Source organism: Mercenaria mercenaria, chromosome 13 (genome assembly GCF_021730395.1).
Source record: "Mercenaria mercenaria strain notata chromosome 13, MADL_Memer_1, whole genome shotgun sequence".
Classification (NCBI taxonomy): Eukaryota; Metazoa; Mollusca; class Bivalvia; order Venerida; family Veneridae; genus Mercenaria; species Mercenaria mercenaria.
The window spans coordinates 14520022-14547270 of NC_069373.1; the positions used below are offsets into that span (position 1 = coordinate 14520022).

At 35.4% G+C, this 27249-nt stretch overlaps 1 protein-coding gene across 2 annotated transcripts in view; it reads left to right on the forward strand.

Moving 5' to 3' along the window:
• The first annotated feature begins 1999 nt into the window (after window positions 1-1999).
• Window positions 2000-27249, forward strand: part of LOC123529723 (uncharacterized) — an 84341-nt gene continuing 59091 nt past the window's right edge. For both annotated transcript variants that reach the window (XM_045310225.2, XM_053521233.1), the window contains exons 1-10: window positions 2000-2033; window positions 7044-7283; window positions 8009-8081; window positions 19827-19937; window positions 20406-20530; window positions 21916-22099; window positions 24409-24477; window positions 24925-25138; window positions 26296-26408; window positions 27061-27186. In XM_045310225.2, coding sequence (XP_045166160.2) covers window positions 7135-7283; window positions 8009-8081; window positions 19827-19937; window positions 20406-20530; window positions 21916-22099; window positions 24409-24477; window positions 24925-25138; window positions 26296-26408; window positions 27061-27186 — 1164 coding nt within the window. In that variant the 5' untranslated portion in view covers window positions 2000-2033; window positions 7044-7134. The remainder of the gene's footprint in view (window positions 2034-7043; window positions 7284-8008; window positions 8082-19826; window positions 19938-20405; window positions 20531-21915; window positions 22100-24408; window positions 24478-24924; window positions 25139-26295; window positions 26409-27060; window positions 27187-27249) is intronic.

Sequence of the window (27249 nt, forward strand, 5' to 3'; positions counted from 1 at the left end):
ACCCCAATGGAATCGTGACGTACTATGACTTCTCATACGATACCAGTACTGTTTCTTTCCAGGAAGCGGACTCGAGAGTGGTCCCAATTAGCTTGAAGCTTTCATCACAATCGAGCTAAAACAAATAAGTATAAATTAAACTGTAAACTAAGAAAAATATACCTTCCTCGAGTGACATATTAAAAATGCAGCTTAAAGGAACACTTAACTTCAGCTCCTAGCTTCTCTTAAAATACGATTATTTATAAGGTCAGAGCCAATAGCTTTTCCAAGTGGTAGCGACTGTAAAATTGGAACAATTTCATCAGGTTCGAAGTGTATATTAGATAAAAGCATTGGAGACTGATACTAGATATGGCCATGGAATAGATACTGGGCTTTGATGATAGTTTTGCTAGCATGTACCTTTGTCGCAAGGTGAGCGCCGGATATATCGCTCTCGGTGCATCGTCACCCGCAAACCCGGCTTTAGAAAGGCTTGAACCGTTGTCGTTATACTCCATGCCATTGTTAAGATCTTCTTGGGGGATTTTGCAGTCGTCGAATGAATAGAAGCAGACTACAGTATTGTTGGCGAAGCGCCCGACTTTGATTTGATTGAGGATGGCATATTATTTATATAAATCATAAAGTACAGAGGACCAAGGACAGATCTCCAGCCTTGCGAAGCACCAGATACTATACAGGTGCTACATTTGAATCGTCATCCTCAAAAGACCACTGATTGACTTTTGTTGAGTAGAAATATAACTTCAGTTTACTTTGTTAAAATAGTCGATTAAAATGTGAACATAGTACCATGTCTTAGGCTATCTATTTAAATTTAAACTTAACTTGTCTTATCCGAGGATATATCTTAAATTTATACACTGTCTAAAACTCACCTTGTGCGTATTAAGGTATTAGGCCCCTAATAGTCATTTTTAAAAAAAGGCATTTGCTTGGTATATTCTTTCAACTGACCGTGCTTCGCACTTTGTTGCAAATTTTTAAAAAAATTTACCGTGCCGTTGTTTTTAAATTTGAATGGAACACACCATCTAATAGCAACCACTTACAACACCAACTGGTGTGAACAAAAACAAAATTGGTAATATTCTGTATAAATAAATGACTTACATTTATCTGTATAATGAAATATTTTTCTAAAACTACTGGGGAAGAGGGTGTTTTTACGCATGCTCACTGTCAACACATAAAGGCCTGACATTGGGTCATTTTTGAATGACTGTTGCACACTATGGGGAAAATTTTGTAAATGACAAAGTGGTCGAATTTATCAACGTTCGTAATTTCCCCATTTTACATACCACTTTCCGGCCCTCACTTCGTGTGAGTTAAAATTTGCTTACTAAAAATAAATTTGAATTACGTAAAGTTTTCAGCAAATGTTAAGCATTATTTTGATACCAATAAATGATAACAATTTGCAGAAATAAAAACAGTGACAGGTAAAAAATCCCTCGTTATCTGTCCGGGTTTATGCAACAGTTTCGATTATGTCGTGTTGAGCGACCTGTGAAATTTCCACTTTTCTCTATTTTATCATCAGTACCAGTATGGGTGCATTTTGGGACTAGATTATGTGCACCCAAATATCACTATTATCTTTAACTCATGAACACTATTTTCCATTGTCTGTCTAGTCTTGACAAATTTGAAAAAATGATTAGATCTATGTTCATTTAAACAAAACTTTTTTAAAACATTTTCCTTTGTTATTTTTTATAACAATAGCAAAACCATCAGGCTTACTGTCAAAACTGAAAGCCAAACAGAAAATATCAGAAAGAAAGATTTATGCAGAAAAAGAGAAAGAATCCGTATCACTATGACTAGGTTTTCCCGTCAGATAGGCAGCGCCTAATTTCATATTAAAAGATATGTTATTGGCAGAAATAGGCAACCATAACCCTGTCAAACTCAGTATCTGGTAAAATCCCGCATACCGGGTACCGACTTTTAGAGAATATTTCGGTTTTAATTACCTCCCTTGCTCAGTTGCTAGCGACTCATCGCACTTGTTTGTGCAGGTAAATATCCTAAATTTTACCATTTTTTCATTCATGCTTATTTTCTATTCTTTTTCATTGTTCTGTCAGTATTTATTGATTACTGAAAAAATATAAAAAATGTCGATTTAAACTCTATAATTAATGAAATCCTTAGAATTTTAGTGCGTATTGAGTGGTATATTTCGGATATAATTATTTTGGATGATATATATATATATATATATAACCTAATATGCATGCGCCTTCGTACAAGGAAATTGTGCAAAACTAATCATGTTACCAATTTGAACACCTTCGACACTTACTGAAGTAAAGAATCATATACCCATACAATTTGGCAGTGGCTACGATTACGGTACCGTAATCCTAGCCTCCGGTTCTAGGATTACGGAAGTTCCGTATTCCTAGACAACCCTATGAGGATAGGCTAGGATTACGGAAGTATTTAAGAGACATCAAAAATATGTTAGGAAATGCATAAATGATGTTATAAACTTTTTATTTCACTTTATTAAAATAGCGATTTTTGATGCCTGCCTTATATTGTTATCTATCCGCCATTTTGGGTTAGTATAATCTTAAACGCTATATTAATGGCGGCCCGCGGAAATATTATAGAAATATGAGGGAAAAAGTTAGGTTTAAAAAAATATTCTATACTTTGATTTTTTTGTTTATAACCATATTGTATGTTATTAAAGACCATTTGTGTTGATTTGATGACAAAAATTGCAGGTATATATGAAACATAGATAATTATATATAATATTTCCCCGAGCCACCATTAAGATTATACTAACCCAAAACAGCGGGTTGATAGCACGAAATAATAGTGAAATTAGTAATTTTACAACGTCATTTATGCATGTCCTAACATATATTTGATGCCTCTTAAATACTTCCGTAATCCTAGCCTATCCTCATAGGGTTGTCTAGGACTACGGAACTTCCGTAATCCTAGAACCAGAGGCTAGTATTACGGTACCGTAATCGTAGCCACTGCCATACAATTTACTGAGCCTTCCTCAATTCCCAGATTATTAGCCTGTTTGATGCTATTTTGGCAGTACTAAGGGATAAAGAAATAGAAGAAAGAAAATGAAATAACTTCACTTTTATTTCCTACTTACTTGATAATCTTTTCTTTGCAAATATTATTTCAGACATAAAAGACATTACTTATTGTATCCAAAGAGCTATAAAAATAAATAGATCGGCAACTTGAAAGGCATATAGAGCAAATCTCGCCAACATCCCGTGATAACTGAATGAGATCTTGTTTACCGGAAGTGACGCTTTCTCAACACGCCATTTTGTATTCGAAAGCAATTATTCATCGGTAAATTTATTATCACCGTATGACCATGCTTCTTTTGATGGTAAGAAACATGTACTTTGTGTCTTAAGACTATTTCACATTAAACTAATGTTGTTTTAGAAGGTAACATGTATTTCAAATGTAGTTTTAAAGGTACAAATTGTAACTCCATGCTCGCCGATGTTTGTTTTTACTAAGATAACGCTGATTCACGCTATGACACGAGATCACACGAGATTACAGCCAGTTGCCATTCTGTGTATTTTATACTTCTTTGTTGTATCACACCATTGTTCTCACAAGAATCAAATTCAGCAAGACCAAACTGGAATGTGACAGTTACAACATGTACAAAAATGTAGTATTTTAGCAGCAGTGTGTCAGTGGGAGAAAAAGTTAATAAATTATTGACAAAAGTCATCAAAAGTGAAAGAAATTAAAAGATGATAGCACATCATCAGATGAGCTAAAAGGCTAAGCACAATTAGGGTTGATGCAGTTAACCACAGTGCTGGCTGTTGGCAGGGTACACTTTTTGCTTCCTAGCACTACCCCAGTCAGTCCAGCTTACCCTGACTTGAGCCAGCCTTGCAAGACGGGCTTTATAGCGCAGGTCATGTATGCACGGAGGGGCACCTGGGGTCTTCCTCCATCATCAAAGCTGAAAAGTGGCTGTATGACCTATAATTGTGTTGGTGCGATGTTAAACCCAATAACAACAACAACAACAAAAATTCGGAATTTCGATAAATATTTGGAAATTAGTAGTTTTGTAGTGCTCACTTTCTACATGTAAAAATTCATGTACTTGTTGGTAACAGACCACAAAAGAAATTTGTAACAAATTATAATTTTTAGCTCGACTATACGAAATTAAGTATATGGAGAGCTATCCTACTCAAACCGGCATCTGCATCCTTCCGTGTCCCCACCTTGGTTCAAGTTTTTTTACACTTTATCTTTTTTCTACTTATCTTTGTAATTACTTGATGGATTTGTTCAAACTTAAAATAGTTATTCCTCATCATCACCTACATCAAATGGCACAAGGGCCATAACTCCCACACCAATATTTATATTTGTTTGGATGGAAACAACAAGGAACTATCATGTGTGATTAATAACAGTTAAATGTAAATTTTATTCCTTGTAAACAGTTCTGTAACTAAAACTTTAATAAATTATATTGAAAAATTGATTTGTAGAATTTCAAAAATTTATGATTAAGTGCATTAACTATATTTATGCCCCCAGCATCTACTGATGAGGGAGGCATATAATGATTGTCCTGTTTGTCCATCCGTCTGTTCATCCGTTCGTACGAGGTTAACCAAATGGGACCGTTTCGTCTCTAACTAGAATTATTTGATACTAATACAGATGTTACATTGTAACCTGTGACCATTCCTCATCTTCAGACGTCACCTGACCTCAGTTAGACCTTGACCTTGAACTTGACCTCGTTTTGGACTTAGGTTGCTTTGTATCGACAAGGGTGCCACCGGGGGCATCAAGCGTTTATTGAACGCAGCTACTTGTTTTATTTTTTCTTGCAGGTATGATCTGTATAAAAATGTATCAGATTTGTCTGTGTTGAGAAGATAGCAACCTGGTTAAATCCTTCCGTGTCCCCACCTTGGTTAAAGTTTTTTTACACTTTATCTTTTTTCTACTTATCTCTGTAATTACTTGATGGATTTGTTCAAACTTAAAATAGTTATTCCTCATCATCACCTACATCATATGGCACAAGAGCCATAACTCCCACACCAATATTTCATGAATTATCCCCCCTTTTTACATAGAATTTCAGGTTAAAGTTTTGATGCACTTTCACTCTTAATTATTACTAAATGGATTTGATTCAAACTGAAAGTAGTTGTTCCACATCATCTCCCATATCATATGACACAAGGTCCATAACTCTGGTATCAATATTTAATGAATTATCTCCCCTTTCCTAGAATTTCAGGTTAAAGTTTTGATGCACTTTCACTCTATCTCAGTTGTTACTAAATGGATTTGATTCAGACTTAAGATAGTTGTTCAACATCATCACTCACATCATATGACACAAGAGCCATAACTCTTGCACCAATATTTGATGAATTATCTCCCCTTTTTACTTAGAATTTTAGGTTAAAGTTTTGGTGCACTTTCACTCTATCTCAGTTATTACTAAATGGATTTGATTCAAACTTAAAATAGTTGTTCCACCTTATCACCCATGTCATATGACACAAGGTGCATAACTCTGGCACCAATTTTTCATGAATTATGCCACCTTTTACTTAGAATTTAAAATTAATTTTGATGTATTTTCACTTTATCTTAGTAATTACTAAATGGATTTGATTCAAACTTGAAAGTAGTTGTTCCACATCATCACCCACATCATATGACACAAGATGTATAACTCTTGCAGCAATATTTTATGAATTATGCCCCCTTTTTGCTTAGAATTGTACTTATTTAGTGTTTTGATTTGATACACTTTATCTTTATCTCTCTTATAACTTAATATTTCTGACACAGGCTCAAGCTATTGTGCAATATCTTCATCCACCATTGGAGTCATTAAACACTCCAGTGACAGCTCCAGCTTCGAAGCTGCTCATTAAAAAAAAAAACATTGATATTTTTTTCTTGCTGCTTACATAAGGCGTATCCCAGGTTGGATGAAAAAAAAAAGACCCATGATTTTTGTTTATGTTGTATGTTATTATTTCTGTTGAAGAATATATATATATAGTGAGCGATTTGTCTTGACTATTTTTGTCTAGATACAGACTGGAGTAACACTGATCTGTCTTCAGTGATTTGCAGTATCCTTTCATTGATTTAGTGAATGATCTGTTTTAGTTTAATTCCTATGCTATTGTTTTGTAAATGTGTGTTTTAACATGAAAAAAACAACATATATCTATCTTTCTTCTAAGGCTAAAATATTTCAGAACAATATAATTATATCCAATGTTGCCTAGATATTTGTCCCTTAAACTTATGTCAGACATGTTCTCCATGACGATTTGATAAAAGACATTGCCTCTGATTTCATTCTTCTTCCACCTCTTTTCTGATTCATGCGGGGAAGTTGGCAGTTACTTGTGGAGAACAGGTTTGTACTGGTACAGAATCCAGGAACACAGGTTAGGTTAATTGCCCGCTGTTACTTAATAACCTAAATCCAACTTCATTTCAGCATCACTTTAATTTATATTTGTTTGGATGGAAACAACAAGGAACTATCATGTGTGATTAATAACAGTTAAATGTAAATTTCATTCCTTGTAAACAGTTCTATAACTAAAACTTTAATAAATTATATTGAAAAATTGATTTGTAGAATTTCAAAAATTTATGATTAAGTGCATTAACTATATTTATGCCCCCAGCATCTACTGATGAGGGAGGCATATAGTGATTGTCCTGTTCGTCCATCAGTCTGTTCATCCGTTCGTACGAGGTTAACCAAATGGGACCGTTTCGTCTAGCATCACTACCTCTAACTAGAATTATTTGATACTAATACAGATGTTACATTGTAACCTGTGACCATTCCTCATCTTCAGACGTCACCTGACCTCAGTTAGACCTTGACCTTGAACTTGACCTCGTTTTGGACTAAGGTTGCTTTGTAGCGACAAGGCTGCCACCGGGGGCATCAAGCGTTTATTGAACGCAGCTACTTGTTTTATTTTTTCTTGCAGGTATGATCTGTATAAAAATGTATCAGATTTGTCTGTGTTGAGAAGATAGCAACCTGGTTAAATCAAGAGGGGAAAATTAGAAATTTGTACAATGGCTCTCCATCTCTCTGATCTGTACCATGCCTCGAGCACTGAGAAAGTGCTTGACATGGAGAAAGACCTGAAACAAGAACTTGAGGAACTTAAACAGGAAATAGATGAAAATGACACTGTCCTTGAAATGCCATCAAAAGCTGTCAGGTAATAGAAAATATAGTTCTTTGGGTTTTTTTTTCTTATTCCAGTTCAGTGAATTGGTATTTTTTGGGAGGCAAAATTCAGCTAATTCTCTCCACCCATTTTTGACAAAAAAAAATTTTTTTTAAATTATAGAAGGAAACAAAAGTTTACACATATCAAAACTATTAGTAGATCTGTGCGCTTTTATAGTCATTATCTTTCCAAAAGAAATGTTTTTAAGACATTGTTTTTATAGATATGCAATTTTTCCCTGTTTAAGTTTTTACACCACTGTTTTCTCCTCCTAATGGACCCTGCAACCATTACTACAAAACTGGGGAAAACAGTCTGCAGTTTATAGATTATTTTAGCTGTTCTGATAGTGGTCCTGTATTGTATTGATTTTGAAGGTTTAAAATATGTGTACTAGTCATATGCTTGATGTTACTAAAGTTTGACATTGGTAACTACAGAATTTGATGCTTATATCAGCTTTCAGTCAAACAGAGAAAAAATAAGAAATTGATGTAGTCAGTGTACAGTGTTGTCATTTAACAGACATGCTCCACTTATCTGTAATACCCACATGACTTCACAAAGAAAAAATCGCAGATTTTGTAGCTTTCAATTTCATCTGCTTTGAGAAGTTACTATTAAACAAAAGGAAAATTGTCTCGAAAACTTGAATACAGATGTAAGCGGTTATGGTTCCATATGTGATGATGAAATTTTTGTCCTTTTTTCAGTTCTGTACCTTTACCAAAAGATGTGTCCCACTACAGGGCAGAAAGAAAAATCATTGTTGACCGAGCAATGGAAGTAAGTTTAAAAGACTTACATTTTCTGTGTATGTCAGTAATATAAGATAAGATTTATTCCATATTACTCGACATAAAATAAGAACATGTACCATTCTTTGTCTTTTATTTATCTCATTGTTATACTGTTAAATGTTTTAAGATCAGATAACACATTATGACGAACAAATGACTTAAAATACTTGATTTCTAAATTAATATATTCTACATCTGCTAAGGTAAATGCATCAATAGATCTGAGAAAAACATTGAAAAGTTAAGTTGGCATGTTTTTGGCCGCTCTATCTTCAAGCGAGAGGAGACCAGGCGCAAGCATGAGACAACACGCGATGCGATGACCCCTAAAAACCGCAGACGGCACCCAGCACACGGACCACACCCGAATGTATGACAGCAGACCTCAGCTCACCACGGCTCCGCACCAAAACGATGCCACGAAGCAAGTCAAGAGCTGCTACCAAACACTCAGTGCTAGAAAGCTGTCTGATATATGTCTGTGCTAAAACAAGAACGACAATATTGACATTATTGTCCACGAAAACGGCACGCGTTAAATATTCATGAGACAGCCCATTTCTTCAGCTAGTAAAACTAAAATACGGACTGACCGGGCCTACCACACAAAACATCAACTGATGCACCCAGACACACTTCACCTTGCAAGAAGCAACGCAACATAAGCACCACACAACATTATAGTGAAGCATTACAGACAACGGAATGCAAACAGGGCCTCACCAGTACCATTGTGATGCATTACAGACACTTCATATCGCAAGAAACAACGCAACATAGGCATTACCAACACTATAGTGAAGCACTACGGACAACGGAATGCAACTTGGGCCTCACCAGTACCATAGTGATACATTACAGACACAACCTAGGTTTCGCCAATACTGTAATTATTCACTATAGAAGCTTCACTACGCAAAAAAGCAAGCAACCTAAGCATCACCAGAACCTATAGTGGTGCACTACAACCACTTCACAAGCAAGCAACGCAACGAAAACGCAATGCAATCTAGGACTCGCCAGTACTATAAGGACGAAATCCTAGTGACCCGAAGCAACTTCAGGTCAACCAACCTTAAATAGCAAGGTGCATCTTTTGCAATGAACAAACCTTTGGTGCACTGTTTAAGACAATAATGCCCTTGTGATAGGCCCGGTAAAGGCAAACATAGCTTCACCAAACTGAGCGGACCGTGTCCATAACTGACAGACGACAACGCAAATTACACTGAACTGTTCCGAATAAAATTCATCACACCAAACGCATAGATATATCTCTAGTTCGGCGTCTACCGTATAAATCGCCACAAAACAAACACCCAACCGGTTATTTTTTTAGCAATCTAATTAACTTGATATCTCGCCTGATCCCCTCCATTCAACATTATTTGAGCGACAGTCCTAACATTTAAGGTATAATTACCGATTCATTAAAATTACAAAACACATAAATAACTGCCAGTGAGCCTTATCTTTTATCTAGAAGCTAAGATATAAATGAAAATACCTAAGCCAAAGTAATACACAAGTTCATGTAATTTCTTTCCTATATATTCTTTTACAGAAATGTCTTAAACATTAATTTAATTTCCGATATCCTAAAAAAGCAGACAGTTCCAGTTAAAAACATTCTAACGAATGCTGTTATTTATCAACACCAATACACCTGAATTCCATAAATCGGGAACTATCCAAAAGTTAATTCCCAGGAAGTATCTACGGTACTTTGAAGTTCCTTCAACTTGGCTTCTATCACAGAACATTCATTCGTAACTTCTTTGAGTATGATTATAATTGGGATATCGGAGACTTGACAGTGTACGTTGCACTAACAGCTCACTGACATCTTCAATAAACGCCATATAAGAAATCTGTACCCTGAAAGTATAATACAAAACGCAGCAAATCTGACACAAATTTCTCCAGAATGTCAGGTCTTTCACAAAAAAAAAAAAAAAACTAAGTTAACCATAAAAAACTACTGCATTAGCAACTTTAGGGGTTTGTGGCGGGAGGTAAGTTTATCTTTACTGAACGACATGTAGAAGACCTGTAGATTCTGTCAGTCAGTGTATAATAAACGGTTTTATTCGCCCTTTCAGACGCAATGTGAGAAATCCGCACGGGCTTTTTGCTTTTATATCGAACAACTGGCTGTGTTCTCGGCTCGCTGAACATGCACATCAGTACTGTATTGATAAAACGAGAACCAGTTCAACTGAATAATAAAGGCCGATTAATCCTGAATCCTTACCAACTAACAAACATTTTAAGTCTCGAGGAATAAATGAAATTATTTTAAAGAAATAATTTATATTATTCCATATTACTCGACATAAAATAAGAACATGTACCATTCTTTGTCTTTTATTTATCTCATTGTTATACTGTTAAATGTTTTAAAGATCAGATAAACACATTATGACGAACAAATGACTTAAAATACTTGATTCTAAATTAATATATTCTACATCTGCTAAGGTAAATGCATCAATAGATCTGAGAAAAACATTGAAAAGTTAAGTTGGCATGTTTTTGGCCGCTCTATCTTCAAGCGAGAGGAGACCAGGCGCAAGCATGAGACAACACGCGATGCGATGACCCCTAAAAACCGCAGACGGCACCCAGCACACGGACCACACCCGAATGTATGACAGCAGACCTCAGCTCACCACGGCTCCGCACCAAAACGATGCCACGAAGCAAGTCAAGAGCTGCTACCAAACACTCAGTGCTAGAAAGCTGTTTAACAAACACCATGCGTCCCGTCTCCTCTCGATTTATTGATTTTTTCCGCCACAATAAATTTTGCAAAAATTTATCCCCCAAAAAATCAACAAAAAGAAAAATTAGACATTTACAATTTTCTATTAAAGCATCTCTGTGACCGCGGCAAATCTCAAGTAAAATGCAATGAATCCGCGCGAAAGAAATTATAGCGAACGCATAAAATATAGGTAAACATTCAATCCACACGGCCAGCCAACTGCTGGAGTCGAAAATATCATGCGGTGTTACCGAAAGATACTGTAATATTTCTAATACGAATGATCAGTACGTACAGGGCAAACTAATTAAGCGTATTGATGCACTTATCCCTAATAGCATAATCTGAACAACATTTTACCGGGAAAAAAGTTGCTGTGGCATAACACATTATAGTGTGATTTGGTTTAACCGTAAAAATCTTGGGCAAACTAATCTTAACAAAATAATTCGATGTTAGGTTATTTGTGACGTCAGAACTTCTGAATCACAGTAAGTAGTCATGAAAAGTTATTTGTTTTATTTGCGTGTATACATGGTAAAAGTACATACATAGTTTCAAATCACCAAAAATTTGTAATTACGGATATTGTTTAATAGTTTACCTAAATCAATGAAGAATTGTATCAACTTTTGGCACACACAAGTTTTATTTGAATTTGTGTCCAAAATTGTGAAAAATTGTCATAAATTTAAACCTCTAGCATGTAAAGCGTCGGTAGCGATGAACATTTTCTCAGAAATTGCTTGAACTATTTGGTCTTTTGAATGTTTGACTCGGGGGATATTGCCCATAAGAAAATAGTATCTTAATATTTCATAGAATCGCGTTAAATTAATTGAATTATGGGCAAGCTACACTGGTTTCGTTTTGTATTTTCAACAAAATAAAATCCCCTTTCTGATTTGTCTTAGAATTTATTAAACGTATAACCAAATACTGTTCGTAAAAGACAGGTCAGCCTCTTCTCTAAATACCGGATCCCACCGACGCTTGAATCTACCAGTACACTTAATTAATCTGAATAGGTGGCCTGCCAAAATAGGCTAATATGAAAACAACTGTAAACATCCTTTATTCGTAGTTATAATAAATCTGCAATAAAACAGGTTTATATCTACCGCCGCAAAAAATGAATTTGATTCCGTATGACAACCCTGTAATAGATTACTTAAAACACTCTCATATAAAAACTAATGAAAAATAATGCTCGTAAGGTATGATAAACTTTGATGAGAACCTTACACTAAACCATACGTCATGAATAAACATGATGACGTATTCACTAAGTATAGGCTATACTTTTACCGGTTATAATTGTCGAAATATTTCAAATGCTTTTAAAAGCAGTGCTACACATTATCAGAGAATCGGTAGAGATTTCCGACCAATAAAATAAAATGTGTATTTATACTTCTTTGTTCTAAATAAAGAATGTCTTGAATTTTTCAATTCGAAGGCGAAGCAGGCCATTTCAAATGCCATTAAAACGACCAGGCACGTGATTGGTTTTGAATAAAATATTATATGAAGGCACCCAAACATAATCGCCACTGAATTTGATTTCTTTATTCGACAAGTCGGTACCCCAGATAAATGGGGAATAATATAATAGTTCTAGAACAATTCTATCGGAAGTTATGCCACATTTATGCCACGTGTCAGGCAACAGTTTGCGTGACACCAATGACATTTAATCCAAACCTTCACCCCAAGCATTTGCAGAAAAAACAACTGTTTACCCTGATTGGTAATCCAAAAATAGTCCTAAAAAAAAAAACAAACGGATATACCGACTGTAATATCGCAAGAATCCTAGTATTGTTAAATCTAAACAAATCTCAACCCTTATGTGGTGATAGGCTTGCTAAATCAACAGAATGAGCCGGATGAAGCAGAGACGAAACAATCCACATACATCTGCAGTCCTGAATAAAAATTATTCTGTGAAACAATCGTTTTTTTTTTGTTTTTTTTTTAATTTACTTTCTGAAGTGTAGTGGTCAGAATTCGGATCACCATCTGTAGGTCTACAAATCAAGCTCTGAACCCCAAAATTTCAATCATTATTGCTTTGTTTTTTCGTTTGCCAACTGCTATCAAATCCTAAAATACATTTAAAGCCGCAAAACCACCTCCAGTAAAATCGTCTAGATAGTTCTGCTGTTTGCCTGATTTCATGTTTGATTTCAACACAAAATTCTTAAATGCCCACCACGACCTAGTAACCTTTTCTTTTTAACCACGGAAACTTCATGAAAATCATTCTTAAATTACAAGTAATATACAGCCATGATGGATAATCAAGGCCTTTCCTAAAATAAATGAGTTTTACAGCTTCATATGCAAAAACTTATTCAATCAATCTCTTATCATCATAGTTTTAAGAGCATAGCATAGAATGACTACTTTACATTGAAGAAACCAAATGTGTTCGAAATTTAACTTAATACACTAATTTCTGTACATATTGTTACATTGATTAAATATAGTATTAAGTCATTAAACACCTTGTTTTGGCCTAATCTATGTCACCGTCAACTTGTTACTAAATACTTGTATATTTCAATCTTTTCATGCAAATTATGTAAAACTACCGTCATGGAAATACAAAAGAATACAGGTATTTTGTGGCGTATCTTTAAATCCTAGCAAATTTTTGCAATGATATCCATTCCTCAAAAGGAAGTGTTGTATCAAAATAAAAACTTTCTGTGTCAGTCCAGTGTTTGTGTTAGCAGAGAAGACTATTAAACGTACTAGACGGTATGTGTTTTGCGTTTTTTGATGACAAGTCCCTTGACCTAGATCTTGACCTATTTTAGAAATTTAACAGCTGTTATTTTGGGTCGATATAGTCTACTTTGACCGGTGAATTTGCTAAGTTAACTATATCGATATTTTTTTTTTTTTTTTTTTTTTTTTTTGAGCTCTGAGACGAAATTTCATTTGAACTTCATCTCCGGGCGTGACCCCAATCTTGACCCCTAAAATGTCTCTGAAATGTTCTACTTGCAAATTATCCCGGGATGTGGGTTTTGATACTTCACTGAAAAGTTATACTGACTGCAGGACACTCCCGAATGTGGAGCGGAGTATGTGCTTTTTTATGGAAAATTTGAATATTAATGAAGTAATTGCACATGCAGTGACGTGTACTCGCCCGAACCGTTTCCGCTGCGTCATTAACCTGCACACATCGCCACCACAAGTCTGTTATGTTTTAAGACCAGAAACGGGCGATATCACCCGACGCAGCTGAAACTGCCCACCGTGCACACGCCATGCTAAAACTTGTACATGTAACAAAGCATTTTCTGAACTTTATCACTGATTGGTTAGATATGTCGCCACATAAATAATGAACGCTTTCGACCACTGCATATAGAATTAATCTTGCCCGAGTGTTTTCAGCCTGACCGTCAGTAGACAGTCTAAAATGTCTTTCTTACAAAAAACGTTTTGATAACTAAATGCCCCCTTTGACCGGCAATAATGCCAAATTGATATATTCGTCTCTGAAAATCTGTTCAAGGGAGGAAAGCAGATGTGCTGCCAATAAGACACTGGTAAGACTAACAGAAGGTATGATTTAATTTGCGCATCTTCCCACAGACTGTAACTTTTTGTTCAATATTGGACATGCTGACCATACAGACGAGCCTAGTATAGATGACCTATACACTTACACCGCCACACCCTCCTTGAAATTTTACCTCTAACCATGACATAGTCTTGTGAAATACACGAACCATGTAAAAATACTTAAAAATCAATAATATTATAAATACACCCACCAGCATTATCTTGTAACTGTCTGTTTCTTCCTTCTCGATATCGTTTGTACAATTACCGGTCCCTCGTGCTCCAAGGTCATGTGGAGGTATCTGATTCCGCACCTCGTTCCTGGCCGGCCTTTTGTTTCTCTCCTCTCGTCCTATGGTGATATTCCTGTTGTTGACGATTTTGCTCTTACATTTTGCCTGTGACCTTCGTCCTTCCTTTCCCGGCCTTGTCGTTTAGGTCTAACACGTTCATGCGGCATCTCAATTTAAGATTACTTTAAGTTTATCTTTACTGAACGACATGTAGAAGAACAGTAGATTCTGTCAGTCAGTGTATAATAACGGTCTATTCGCCCTTTCAGACGCAATGTGAGAAATCTGCACGGGCTTTTTGCTTTTATATCGAACAACTGGCTGTGTTCTCGGCTCGCTGAACATGCACATCAGTACTGTATTGATAAAACGAGAACCAGTTCAACTGAATAATAAAGGCCGATTAATCCCGAATCCTTACCAACTAACAAACATTTTAAGTCTCGAGGAATAAATGAAATTATTTTAAAGAAATAATTTATATTATTTTGAGTCGGCAGTGATAAACAAATCCCTTACAGAAGAAAAAGGCCTGCTGCGTACTCTTGCTGTGTACATACAGCGTATATGATGCGTACATGATGTGTACTGAAATCAAGGGCTTTAAATAGTACGCAGGATATACACCGCACATACACCGATAGTACGTTTGTAGTACACTTTTGACATGCAGATGAGCTCTGCCGCATACTACTTGCTGCGTACATGCTGTGGACTACATAGTACACAGGATGTACGCTGGAGGAATTTAGTATGCGGGAAATAGTACACAGCATGTACGCGGCACATACACTTTTCACATGCAAATGAGCCTGCGGTGTACTACCCCTGCGGCGTACATGCTGTGTACTCTTGTGGCATACATGCTGTGTACTCCTGCGGCGTAATGTGGTTGTACTCCTGGCCCGAGTCCTGCGGCGTACATGCTGTGTACTCCTGCTGCATACATGCTGTGTACTCTTGTGGCGAAACTGTGATAATGTAAATTCCTTACCCCCACCAACTTTCGTATGCAAATGCTGATCATTTGGACAGAAAAAAACAGAAAAAAGATAAGTGACATGCATCAATAAGTATTTACCCTTACCAAAATAATGTAGATTGATGTTATCAAATAAATTAGTATGCTTTTCTTCATCTACTTTTCAATGAAATAAATCAATTTTTGTAGCATGAAATTTGGTAAACATTTGAAGAAAATGGCGTAACTGCATCAAGGGGAAACAACTTTAATGCAACTAAATATAAGTGTTTTTGATTTATTATAGACGATGTGTGCGTAGTATGTATTTATTTGATTAAAATCCATCTGAGAACAATCTAGGACTGGAATTATATATAAGCATTTATACACTTTTACGTCCGTAAAAAGTAGCGCACCAAAAAAATTTGGATTGATTTTTTCCAATGGGGCGAGCGCAATTAGCCAAAAACGTTCTGAAAATATACGAGCGGCAAAATCCGATGAACAACTTTTTAATTTGGTGAGGCCTTAATGAGTTAACATAATGAGCATTAAAGCCTTTATAAAACATGATAGAATGGTGTTTTGCTTAAGAGTATTCAAATAACAGTGAGAGCTATTAATTCTTCTCATTCGGGCGCTGTTGAGGCATTATCTTGGTAATTATTTCATGTATTACAAAATGTAATGCAACGAAGTTCAAATAAGGCTTTTCAATTATCCAAGTTAGAAAGCTCCAGGATTAATTCAAATGAAAAAGAAAATATATTTTTTACACTGCATGCAAGGTGCAGCTCAGAAATCACCAAGATGTAAGCTTCACAAATGAACATTGCAAATAGTTTGGCAAATTTTCATTGTTCAGAATACCAGTAATCTGAACTATTCTATGCTATTAAGATAAAAGTTACTCGGAAATCAAGTTCTTGCTTCCAAAAAAAAAAAAAATGTACAAGTCCTTCCTGCATGAAGTGTACTTCAGACTTTTACCTAAAAAAATTCAAAGTATAAACACCAAAAAAAAATTAACAAGTCCCTCCCGCGTATATGAAGTTTACTTCAGACTTTAACTTATAAAAAAACTAAGTATAAATGCCAAAGGAAATTGTACAAGTCTTTCACGTGTATATGAAGTGTACTGCACAAATTTCAAAGTATCTGCGGTGTACATGCAGTGTACTATTTTCTTATACAAGTCCCTCCTGCGTACATGCAGTGTACTCCTTAAATTTTCAGAGTCTTTGCTGCGTACTTGAAGTGTACTAGTGACCTCCTGCGTACATGCTGTGTACTCGTCGAAATAGTACGCGGCATGTACGCGGCATGCGGTGTATGTAAAATGTACTCCTCTAGCGTACTACTGTGTTCGCGGCATATACACAGCAAATACGCACCATGTACGCCACAGAGGCTTGCTTCTGTAAGGGATATCATAAACTCTGAAGAGCTTCTTAACAGAATATGTATCAAGTGTATGTTAAAAAAATGTAAAGTGGTGTTAATTTTCAGCATAAAGTCAATAAGAAACATGATAATCCTTCTAGTTGTGGTTTAAAACTGATTAAAAGAAGAGATAGTTACAAGATGACCTGGAGTATGTTGCGATCGTGCCATAGTTAAAAAAATACCTTAAAAATCACTATATCACTCAAATTAGATTTAAAATGACCTGAGAAGAATTTTTTCTCTCATCAGAAATACGTTAAAGGTCATCTAACCATTGTTTACAACAAAAATGTTACTGGACCCAGTAGAAAGAAAAACAGGTTGTTGTTTCAGAGCCAGTTATATTTTAGGTTTCTATGCTTCCAGTCATTTACACAGTACTATTCCAGTGTCTTTTCCATGTATTCAAATGTTTTGCATGTAAACAGGTTTCTCAAAAACTACTGGGCCAAATGCTTTAAAACTCCTCACATGCCTTCAGCACCAAGAAATTGACTTGTCAGGACAAGGAACATATTTGCTAAAACTATGCTCCCTTTTAACTCAGATTTTTGTACCCTGCGACAACAAAGTTGTAAGTGGGGGTATACTGGTTTCAGGTTGTCTGTCTGTCTGTCTGTCTGTCTGTCTGTCCGTAGACACAATTTTGTGTGCACCAACTCTCCTCATCCCCTTGACACAATTTAATGAAACTTCACAAAAGTGATCAGTAACAACAGTAGTTGTGCATGATGCATGTTAGGTTCTTTCAGAATTTTTTTTGCAGAGTTATGGGACTTTGTTTTTTGTTAGTATACTATATACATAGACACAATCTTGTGCGCACCAACTCTCCTCATCCCCTTGACACAATTTAATGAAACTTCACACAAGTGATCAGTAACAACTGTAGTTGTGCATGGTGCATGTTAGGTACTTTCAGGAAAAAAATTCTGCACAGTTATGGGACTTTGTGTTTTTTTGTTAATATACTATATACATAGAGTCTGCATATGCAATCTTGTGCGCGCCTAATCTTCCGAACCCTTGCACACAATTTAATGAAACTTCACACAAGTGATCAGTACCAACCCTACTTGTGCATGGTGCATGTAACATTCTTTTAGATAAATTTTCTGCAGAGTTACGGGACTTTGTTTTTTGTTACTATACTATATACATAGAGTCTTTATACTTGCAGTCTTGAGTGCGTCAAATTGCAATGTACTGTGTCAGTGCATGAGGGGTACATTCATCACCTTCAGTGATAGCTGTAGTTTATTAGAGTTTTACATTTAAGCCATTTTCTCAGAAACTAATGGGCCAAATGCTTTTCAAACTCCGCACTAGTCTTTGGCATCGTAAGAGCAAATCAGATATCTCAGGATTTTAGTTTGTGGAAATTAGGCCCATTTTAACATAAAAAAATTGTTAACATTTTGCATACAGGCCTGTTTCTCAGAAATTACTGGACCGAATGTTTTACACTCATCTTTGGCTTCAGGAAATTACCTCAGACAACAAGTTCCATGATGCTGACTTGCTTTTTATCATTTTTTTGCCCCTTTTAACTAAGATATTTCAGTGAAAGTTTTTCATGTAAGCTGGAACTATTAAACTATTAAATTGAATGCTTTTATTGTCTTCATAAATATTCAGTGTCATGAAGTGCCCACTCTGAGCCAGGTTCTATAACTAAGAGTTATGCACCTTTATATGCCCCCGAAGGTGATCATATTAAAATCACACTGTCCGTGTGTGCGTCCACCCGTGCATGCGTCCGGTAAATTCTTGTCCCGGCTGTAACTCTTCCATCTATAAAGGGATTTTGAAATAACTTGGCATAAATGTTCACTATAATGAGATGAAGTGTCTGCGCAAGACCCAGACCCCTAGCTCAAAGGTCAAGATCACACTTGGAGGTCAAAGGTTAACATGGTCTGTTTCGTGTCTGGTCCATAACTCAGCCATCCATGAAGGAATTTTGAAAGAACTTGGCATAAATGTTCACCATAATGAGACGACGTGTCATGCACAAGACCCAGACCCCTAGCTCCAATGTCAAGGTCACACTTACAAGTCAAAGGTTAACAGTGTATGTTTCGTGTCCGGTCCATAACTCTGCCATTCATTAAGGGATTTTGAAATTACCTGGCATAAATGTTCACCATAATGAGACGACGTGTCATGAGCAAGACCCAAGGTCAAGGTCACATTTAGAGGTCAAAGGTTAACATGGTCTGTTTCTTGTCCGGTCCATAACTCTGCCATTGATGAAGGGATTTTGAAATTACTTGGCATAAATGTTCCCTATACTGAAATGAGGTGTCATGTGCAAGACCCAGACCCCTAGCTCCAAGGTCAAGGTCACACTTAAAAGTCAAAGGTGTTTCTTGTCTGGTCCATAACTCTGCCATTTATCGAGGGATTTGAAAATAATTTGACACAAATGTTAACCATATTGAGAAGATGTGTCACTGAGGCCTCATAGGTCAAGGTCAGAAAATGATATGTGATTTTTTGTGAATGCAACTGTGGCATTCTTGGGCCTACTTTGGGGGCACCAATAGTGACAGCTCTTGTTCAACTTAGAAAGTTTTTGTAAAGCATTTGTATGTTAGTTATATTTTGTCAAACGGTTTCAAATAGTTGAGCACTATTAGAAAACAGGTCTTGTTTAATTGTTATGATTGACAGGTGAGTCAAGCACAGCCACTGGTTGTACAAGCTGATGTCATGAAAGAGGAAATGCTGAATGCTGAAAGTTTGGAGTACACTTCCGTTAGTTTGCCAATGTTGATTCACCAGGTAATATAGATTTCATTGTTCAGAGTTTATCTACACTCAAGTAAAATATCTTTCAGTGTAAGATGCCAAATAAACAGAATTATTTCATGGCTTAGCCTTAGAATGTCATATTTTAGTTCCACATGAACCTTGAGAAAATCTGGAATTGGACTTTGCATTTTTCAAAATCTGTATTTTTTAATTTCATAATAATAATACATTTGCTGTAATACCTTATTGTATATTTTTGCTTTTTGTGTACAAGGCAGAATTGCTGATATATGTATTTACAGTAAAGTTAGTGGCCAAAAGATATGCTTTTTTAGATTTAAAATTTGTTTGAAAAGAATGATTTATATAATATTGTTTAGTCTGTTGTAAAAGAATACTGCAAAAACAAGTGGGAAGGACAGAAGTGTGAAAGTTAGAAATTAATGTTAAACTTTAAAAATTATATTAGAAATAGCATGTAACTTTTTGACTTTTTAGCATTTTGTGGACAGAATTCACCACATCATACAATGCAAATATCTTCATTTACTACGATGGAAAAGATTTTGTCAGAACACAGCTGCCATGGAAACATTACATCCTCTGTATCAGAAGAGAATGAGGTATGGCTGAAATATACATAAATCTGGATTGATTAATATTGTTTTCAAATTTGCTTTGTTATTATGTAAGATGATTTGGGTACATTATTTGTGTCATTTTAAAATTACTTATTTTATTCTTATTAACCTATATGCATTGATGATTTTTTTTTTAGATTGTGAATGGGATTGGTTCCAGAAAAATTGTGAAAATAAGTGTAGTTTTTCTCAAAATTGTGAAGTTTCCCCCCTTAATTGTGAATTTTTTTAATACTTCATGAATCAAAATTATGAAGTAACGTTTCGTACCCAAACACATTATGTATTAACTAGGGCTGTCATTGATTGGGTCTTAGGCGTATCGACGATACCGATATATCAGAAGACAAATATCGACGGTACATTGATATATTGATTATTAAGTTAGATTAACGACCTATTTGTTCATATAATACTATGTACCTTCCTGTAAATGCTATTTTAAGTTTTATTGCCTACTTTCCATATTTCTGTTTGATTGTGTTGTATTTGTATTTATGAAATAAAAGAAATACATAAAAATTAATAACATCTTTCATTTTTATTTTGCCTTCACTCCTTTTTTGCATTCATCCAAATTTACAACTTTGTGAACTTCAGTTGTTTTTTAGGGTCTGAGTGTTTATTTGGGTAGTTTTTTCTCCCTGTAAAATATCGATTTTTGAAAATGGGAATCGATAATTGATCGACAAAAAAAAATCGTTGATACATCGATATTGTTTCTATCGATGACAGCCCTAGTATTAACATTCAAGGGTCACTAATATAGGGTGATGAACGTAACAAATCTTGATCAGTCAGATGCGTTTCCCCGCTAAAGTTTGATAACAAACTTCTTTAAAGTTTTTCAGTGTTTCTTTTTTTACATTTTTCTTCTATTTATAGCGATTTTCACACCAACTGTTAATGGGTCCAGTGGACCCAGTTTGAAAATTGTGAAAGACTGTTTGCAGTTATGAACGGGTCCAATATTCAGTACCACATATATAAGGGAAAAAATGACTGATATATGATGATAAATTGTGATAAGTAAATAGGAAAAGTTAAGGAGGACTTTCCAACCAAATACATTGTAGAATACTAAAAGGTTATTTGTGTGATTATCAAATTTTTGTGCTAAGAAATTTACCCAATTTATAAGATGATGTCTAGACTTAAATTATTAGCTCTGTTTAAGAAAACACCAATTTTATATATACTTTGTGATTTTTTGAAAATGGGCATAGTATTAAAATAAACAGAATTTTGCCTTTGCATGATCTGATATTTGAGAAAATTTCCTTAGCAGTTTATGTTAAATAATCAAACTTTACAATCATAATGAAAAAGATATGTTTGTGTAACTTAAGAAATTTGTTTGATTACAGTCATATTCTGTCTGAATACAATGATTGTGTACAGAGGGCGCAGAGGTTGTCTATATCCCGGGAAGCGTACTTGTGTAAGGCAGACTATGCTCTATCAGCTATAGAACTGGAGGACCTGCTCATCTACCTACGCTGGCTTGTCTGTCACCTTCACTCAACCAAAAGGTTTAACCAGTATCTCAGGGTGAGTAATGTTGATTTCATCATAGACAAAACATGATACCTTCCTCAGATGACGCTCACCCGTTTAGCTCAATAGGGAGAGTGCAGATTAATGAATCACGGGGTTGTGAGTTCAAGCCCTGGCAGGGACTACCTTAGCCTGGAAATTTAGGGAGAAGTGACTTCTCCCTCCTGGGGAAACAGGGAGAAGTTTTGAAATTTTGGGAGAAGTTCGGCAAACGTAAGACAGGACATTGCTTACATGCATTAAATAACAATAATAACGTTTATTCAGTTCCATTTGTAGTATTATCTTGCTATGACTTAAAAAAAAATGGTGCAATGTTTCAACAATACAGTACATATTTGTACTGTTTTACTGCAAAATGTTTAAAGGTGGTCAATCACATTTAAACAACATTTAATGACATTTTTTACTTTTTGTATATTCTGGTAGAGAATTATTTAAGGAACAAAAAGACCTATTACATAGAGTTAGACTCCTATTTGAAATGTATATTTTATTATTTTTATAAAATTTTGTAATTACTCCCCTTTAATATGAAAGTATATAAAAAGCTGGGTATTTCTTTTTATTTCGATACAATGTCTAGTTTTACATTTGCATTTGATAGACATATCAACTATTGAACAATCTGAACCAAAATGCAAGTTTAAAAGCTGTGTGTAGCTTCTGAATTCAATTATTTCCAATCTATCTTGGTTGTGCAACCAAGATAGGCAAAGGGAGGTAATAATAATTTTTCAAACTTGCGTTTCTAATGAATTCCATCTAAATACATGATTTTTAATGCAAATATTTTACAAATATATTACAATATGTCTAATATTTATACATTTCCTTAGGCAAAGTATGTTTATCAAATTTATACTTATGATAAAATAACTCTATCTTGGTTGGGCAACCAGGATAGGAAAATGAAATTTCAAAAATACCTCCAGTGAAAATCTAATTTGTATTAAGTGTTAAGTGAACATAAATGAGTGTAAATGATCAGATGCTAAAGTTTCGAACAAATCCGTTACATGGCCAAAATCTGATTATCCACCTTTAACAACTTTACACAACAAATCTTTCCTCATATAATAATCAGTACTTAATATTTCTTGGATTAAATTTCTTCCTTCCTAGAGCAGCTTTTTCAGGTATGTGAGCATTCTGAATTGTTTATGTGCCTTCAATTTGACAAACTACAGAGTTTAAAAAACTCTCAAACTTACAATGAAATGTTATTTGTATTGATCAGTAGATAAAATACTTAAAAATCAGGGGCAATATTTTTTAAAACTACATATTTTGACATAAAAAATCTAAAAATTGGTTAAATGTATTACCTCCCTTTAACACATTTCAGAATTAACTAAAAGAGTTGTCTGCTATTTTTATCAAACAACAAATTTAATAGTTTGTCAAGGGCCATATGTTTAACTTATATATGTTTTTAATGAAAGAGAAATGCAGATTAAAATGAATAGTAAGCAGATCCCAATTGAAAAATAAACGTCAGGAGTAACGGCTAGTTTACACTGTGATGGCAATAAAAATTTCGAAACGATTTTTATCTGAAAACAAGAATAACTGGATAAGACAAGTACCGAGGGCGTTCGGTTGACCAGAGGTTCCGTGTTTTAACCAGTGAAAATCAAGAATAACTCGTAGTTGACCCGCACAAAAAAGGTGTCCCGTGCGTCCGCTCCATCCGCGAAATGCGTCTCGAGTTCGAAGTTCTGCAATGTGAATCAAAATCTCGGTGAATTTCAATTGTTCGCCGCCACAAACAGGGCCTGGGAGGGGAGTATGTTCTCCATGACAATTTGATAAAAGACATTGTATCTTAAATTGTTCGCCCTCCACATCTGATTCATGTGGGGAAGTTAGCAGTTACTTGCAGAGAACTGGTTTGTAATGGAACAGATTCCAGGACCACTGGTTAGGTTTACTGCAAGCCGTTACATAACTGAACTACTATTGAAATAGGGTATTAAATGGTATGTTACCCAAATCAACAACCAGCCTTCCTCAAATGACCCTATGTTTTGTTTTGATCCCAAAAATTTAACTTAGAGGTCTATTGAAATGATTTGACCAGAAGAACACTATTGATTATACTTTGTCCTAAATTTTATTATAATTATGCAGAAGGTTTTATTCTGTTTACAAGCTCACTTAAGAACTGTAATATCCTGTGTTTCAAGATACTTCAATCTACTCAAAATGAAATTTGATGGAATAATTCTTTTATGTTGAACATTATATGTAACAGTACATAATATATTCTACCGACATAATATTTCTTGTTTTACATATAGGTGTTACAGTGGACCCATATTTTACACAAGAATGAAATAGCTCCTCCAGTGAAAGAGGACCCTGACCAGGTAATCACTTAACACCATGTCTTTGATTGGAGGTTTTTACATATGAGCAGTGCCATAAGAAAACCAGCATAGTGCATTTGGGACCAGCATGAATCCAGACCAGCCTGTGCAGTCTGGTCAGAATTCATGCTGTTCGTTTTCAAAGCCTATTGCAACTAGGAAAGTGACCAGACTGCACAGATACATAGGCTGGTCTGGATCCATGCTGGTCGCAAGTGCACTATGTTGGTTTTCTCATGGCACGGCTCATGTAGTTGCTTGTTTCATCTTTGCTTATATGATATCTGGTTTGATGTAGATGACTTGTAGTTCCATAAATTGAACACAGATAAGCTATTTACACAGTCTTACCATTTTAGTGATAAGATAATTGATTAAAGATTTATTTGAATATATACATAATTTGATATAATGTACAGTTAACACCATGATTTTTGGTACTCTAAGGAGGAAAATACGAGTGTTGCCAAGATGGCCTCCAGATACCAGGACGATGTATCAAGCACTTTCCAGCGCCCTAAATCTGGAGCATCAAGACCTAGCTCAGCAGTGTCACCGAGGTCACAGACTCCACTACCACAGCCTCCAGCCATCAATCCTACACTGCTGTCTACCACGCCACTACCATCAACCTCTCTAGCCTATGCTGCAGCTGCTGCTGGTACTTACATGTTACCATAGTTATCTGATTAATTAGTTTCAAGAAAAAAAAATTCTACCTCTTAAACGTAAATTCTTTATCACATATTATTTACAAGGAATATACAGACATTGAAATAAATAAAGAAATTGTAAGACCATTTTCTGCAAGAATGAAAAGTCAGAATTACATGGTCAGTAGCTGACTATCTAAGGTTAGTGAAAGAGTGTTAGAAAGAGCAAGCTTTAGTTAGGTTTCTTAAATTTTGTCTTAAGACTACTATACATAGCAAGATACTGATCATAATATGTTTTCCTTACACATGTTAGAAGTTAATTTAGACATTTTGGGCCAATTTTTAATAAAAATTCAAACAAGCATGTTAAAATGAAAATAAACAAGGCTTTCCTGTGGTTCATCATCTGACTTTTACACAGTTTATTGTCCACATGGTAGGATATTTTACCACACTGGTTGATACCCAAGTGGTTCAAACTCTGAACCATGGTAAGTCAGACAATACACCTTGTGAAAGCCTTGATTATTTGATAAAAGAAATTTTAAAAAAATATGAAGGTACGTACATTTCATCAACAAGTACTCAGTGGATCTACTAACGTAAAAACTTGTAAATTATAAGTTAAGTTAACCTTTGCCTACTGGCGCAAGTGATTCTACCTTTATGACCAGTGTAGATCATGATCAGCCTGCATATCCATTAACTGTTAATAGGGGTTCATACCAAAAATGTACTGACTGAATGGCCAACAGTGTAGATCATGATCAGCCTGCATATCAATTAACTGTTAATAGGGGTTCATACCAAAAATGTACTGACTGAATGGCCAACAGTGAAGATCATGATCAGACTGCATGGATGTTCAGGCTGATCATGATCTACAGTGGTCGCAAAGGCAGAATTAGTCGTGTCCAGCATGATAAGGGTTAACAATTACTGTCCAAATTGAAAGATGGACAAGTTTATTATAGAAATTCAGCAGGGTAAGTGTTATTTAGGTTAGCAGTCATAAAAAATTGCATAGAATAGGCTTCAACTGTTCCTGAATCTCCTGAAGTATGGAATTATGTTAACATCACTATTACCTAACTGAAATACTAAAGAACATGAATTAATCATCATATTGCAGATAGTTTCATTTTAACAACCTTGTTCACAGGTGGAGGTATAGCTACGGATGAGGAGAGTCTTGGACTGCCACTCAATGTTGTAGATTTCCAATCCCTGAAACCACACCTTGCCTTCCTACTAAATGTATATGGAATACAATTTGTAAGTTGTCAAGCTTTGTTTTTTTTGCCCCTCACCGATGTGGGTTCGAGCCTCACTCAGGGCGTTGAATTCTTCATGTGAGGAAGCCATCCAGCTAGCTTATAGAGGACGGTGGTTCTACCCAGGTGCCCGCTCGTGATGAAATAATGAAAGGAGGGGCACCTGGGGTCTTACTCCACCGTCAAAGCTGGAAAGTCACCATATAACCTATAATTGTGTCGATGCGACGTTAAACCCAACTAAAAAAGAAAAACAAGCTTTGTTTTGTTTTAATGGGAGCAGCTTTTGATCGACAGGCAAAAGAATTGAGCTGAAAGGATATTAAATATCTGGAGACATTGATATGTCATAAATTGGATTGTATTTACATACTATATACTGCTACATTGATGTTATTGACAGATTTAAATTTCACTAAAAAGAAAATAAATCAAAATGTCTGACAGGGGGTGTAGATAAATTATATCTGAGGTCCTTTGCAGCAAAAATATCTTTGTTTTGATTAGTAGCGTCATTAGCAGTGATAGGTTTTCTGCTTTAAATTTTGCTGCTGAACTAGGTGAAAATGTTTACTACAAAAACATTTTCAGCATTATTTAGCAAAAAAGCTTTTCTGTTTTATAAAATGGATGGTTTGTATGTTCTGCTGCAGAACTTAGACGGTATCAAGAACAGTGCAGATGAGATGGAAATGTTTGCTGCTATCAACAGAAAGTTTAAGCAGATTTTTCAGAGGCAGGAGCATATGAAAACATTCAAAACCTATGACAGAATTGAGGTAGGGGTAATACTGTATTATATCCTCGGTACAACTTTTGCAATCTGTGGAGGTGGGGGTGCA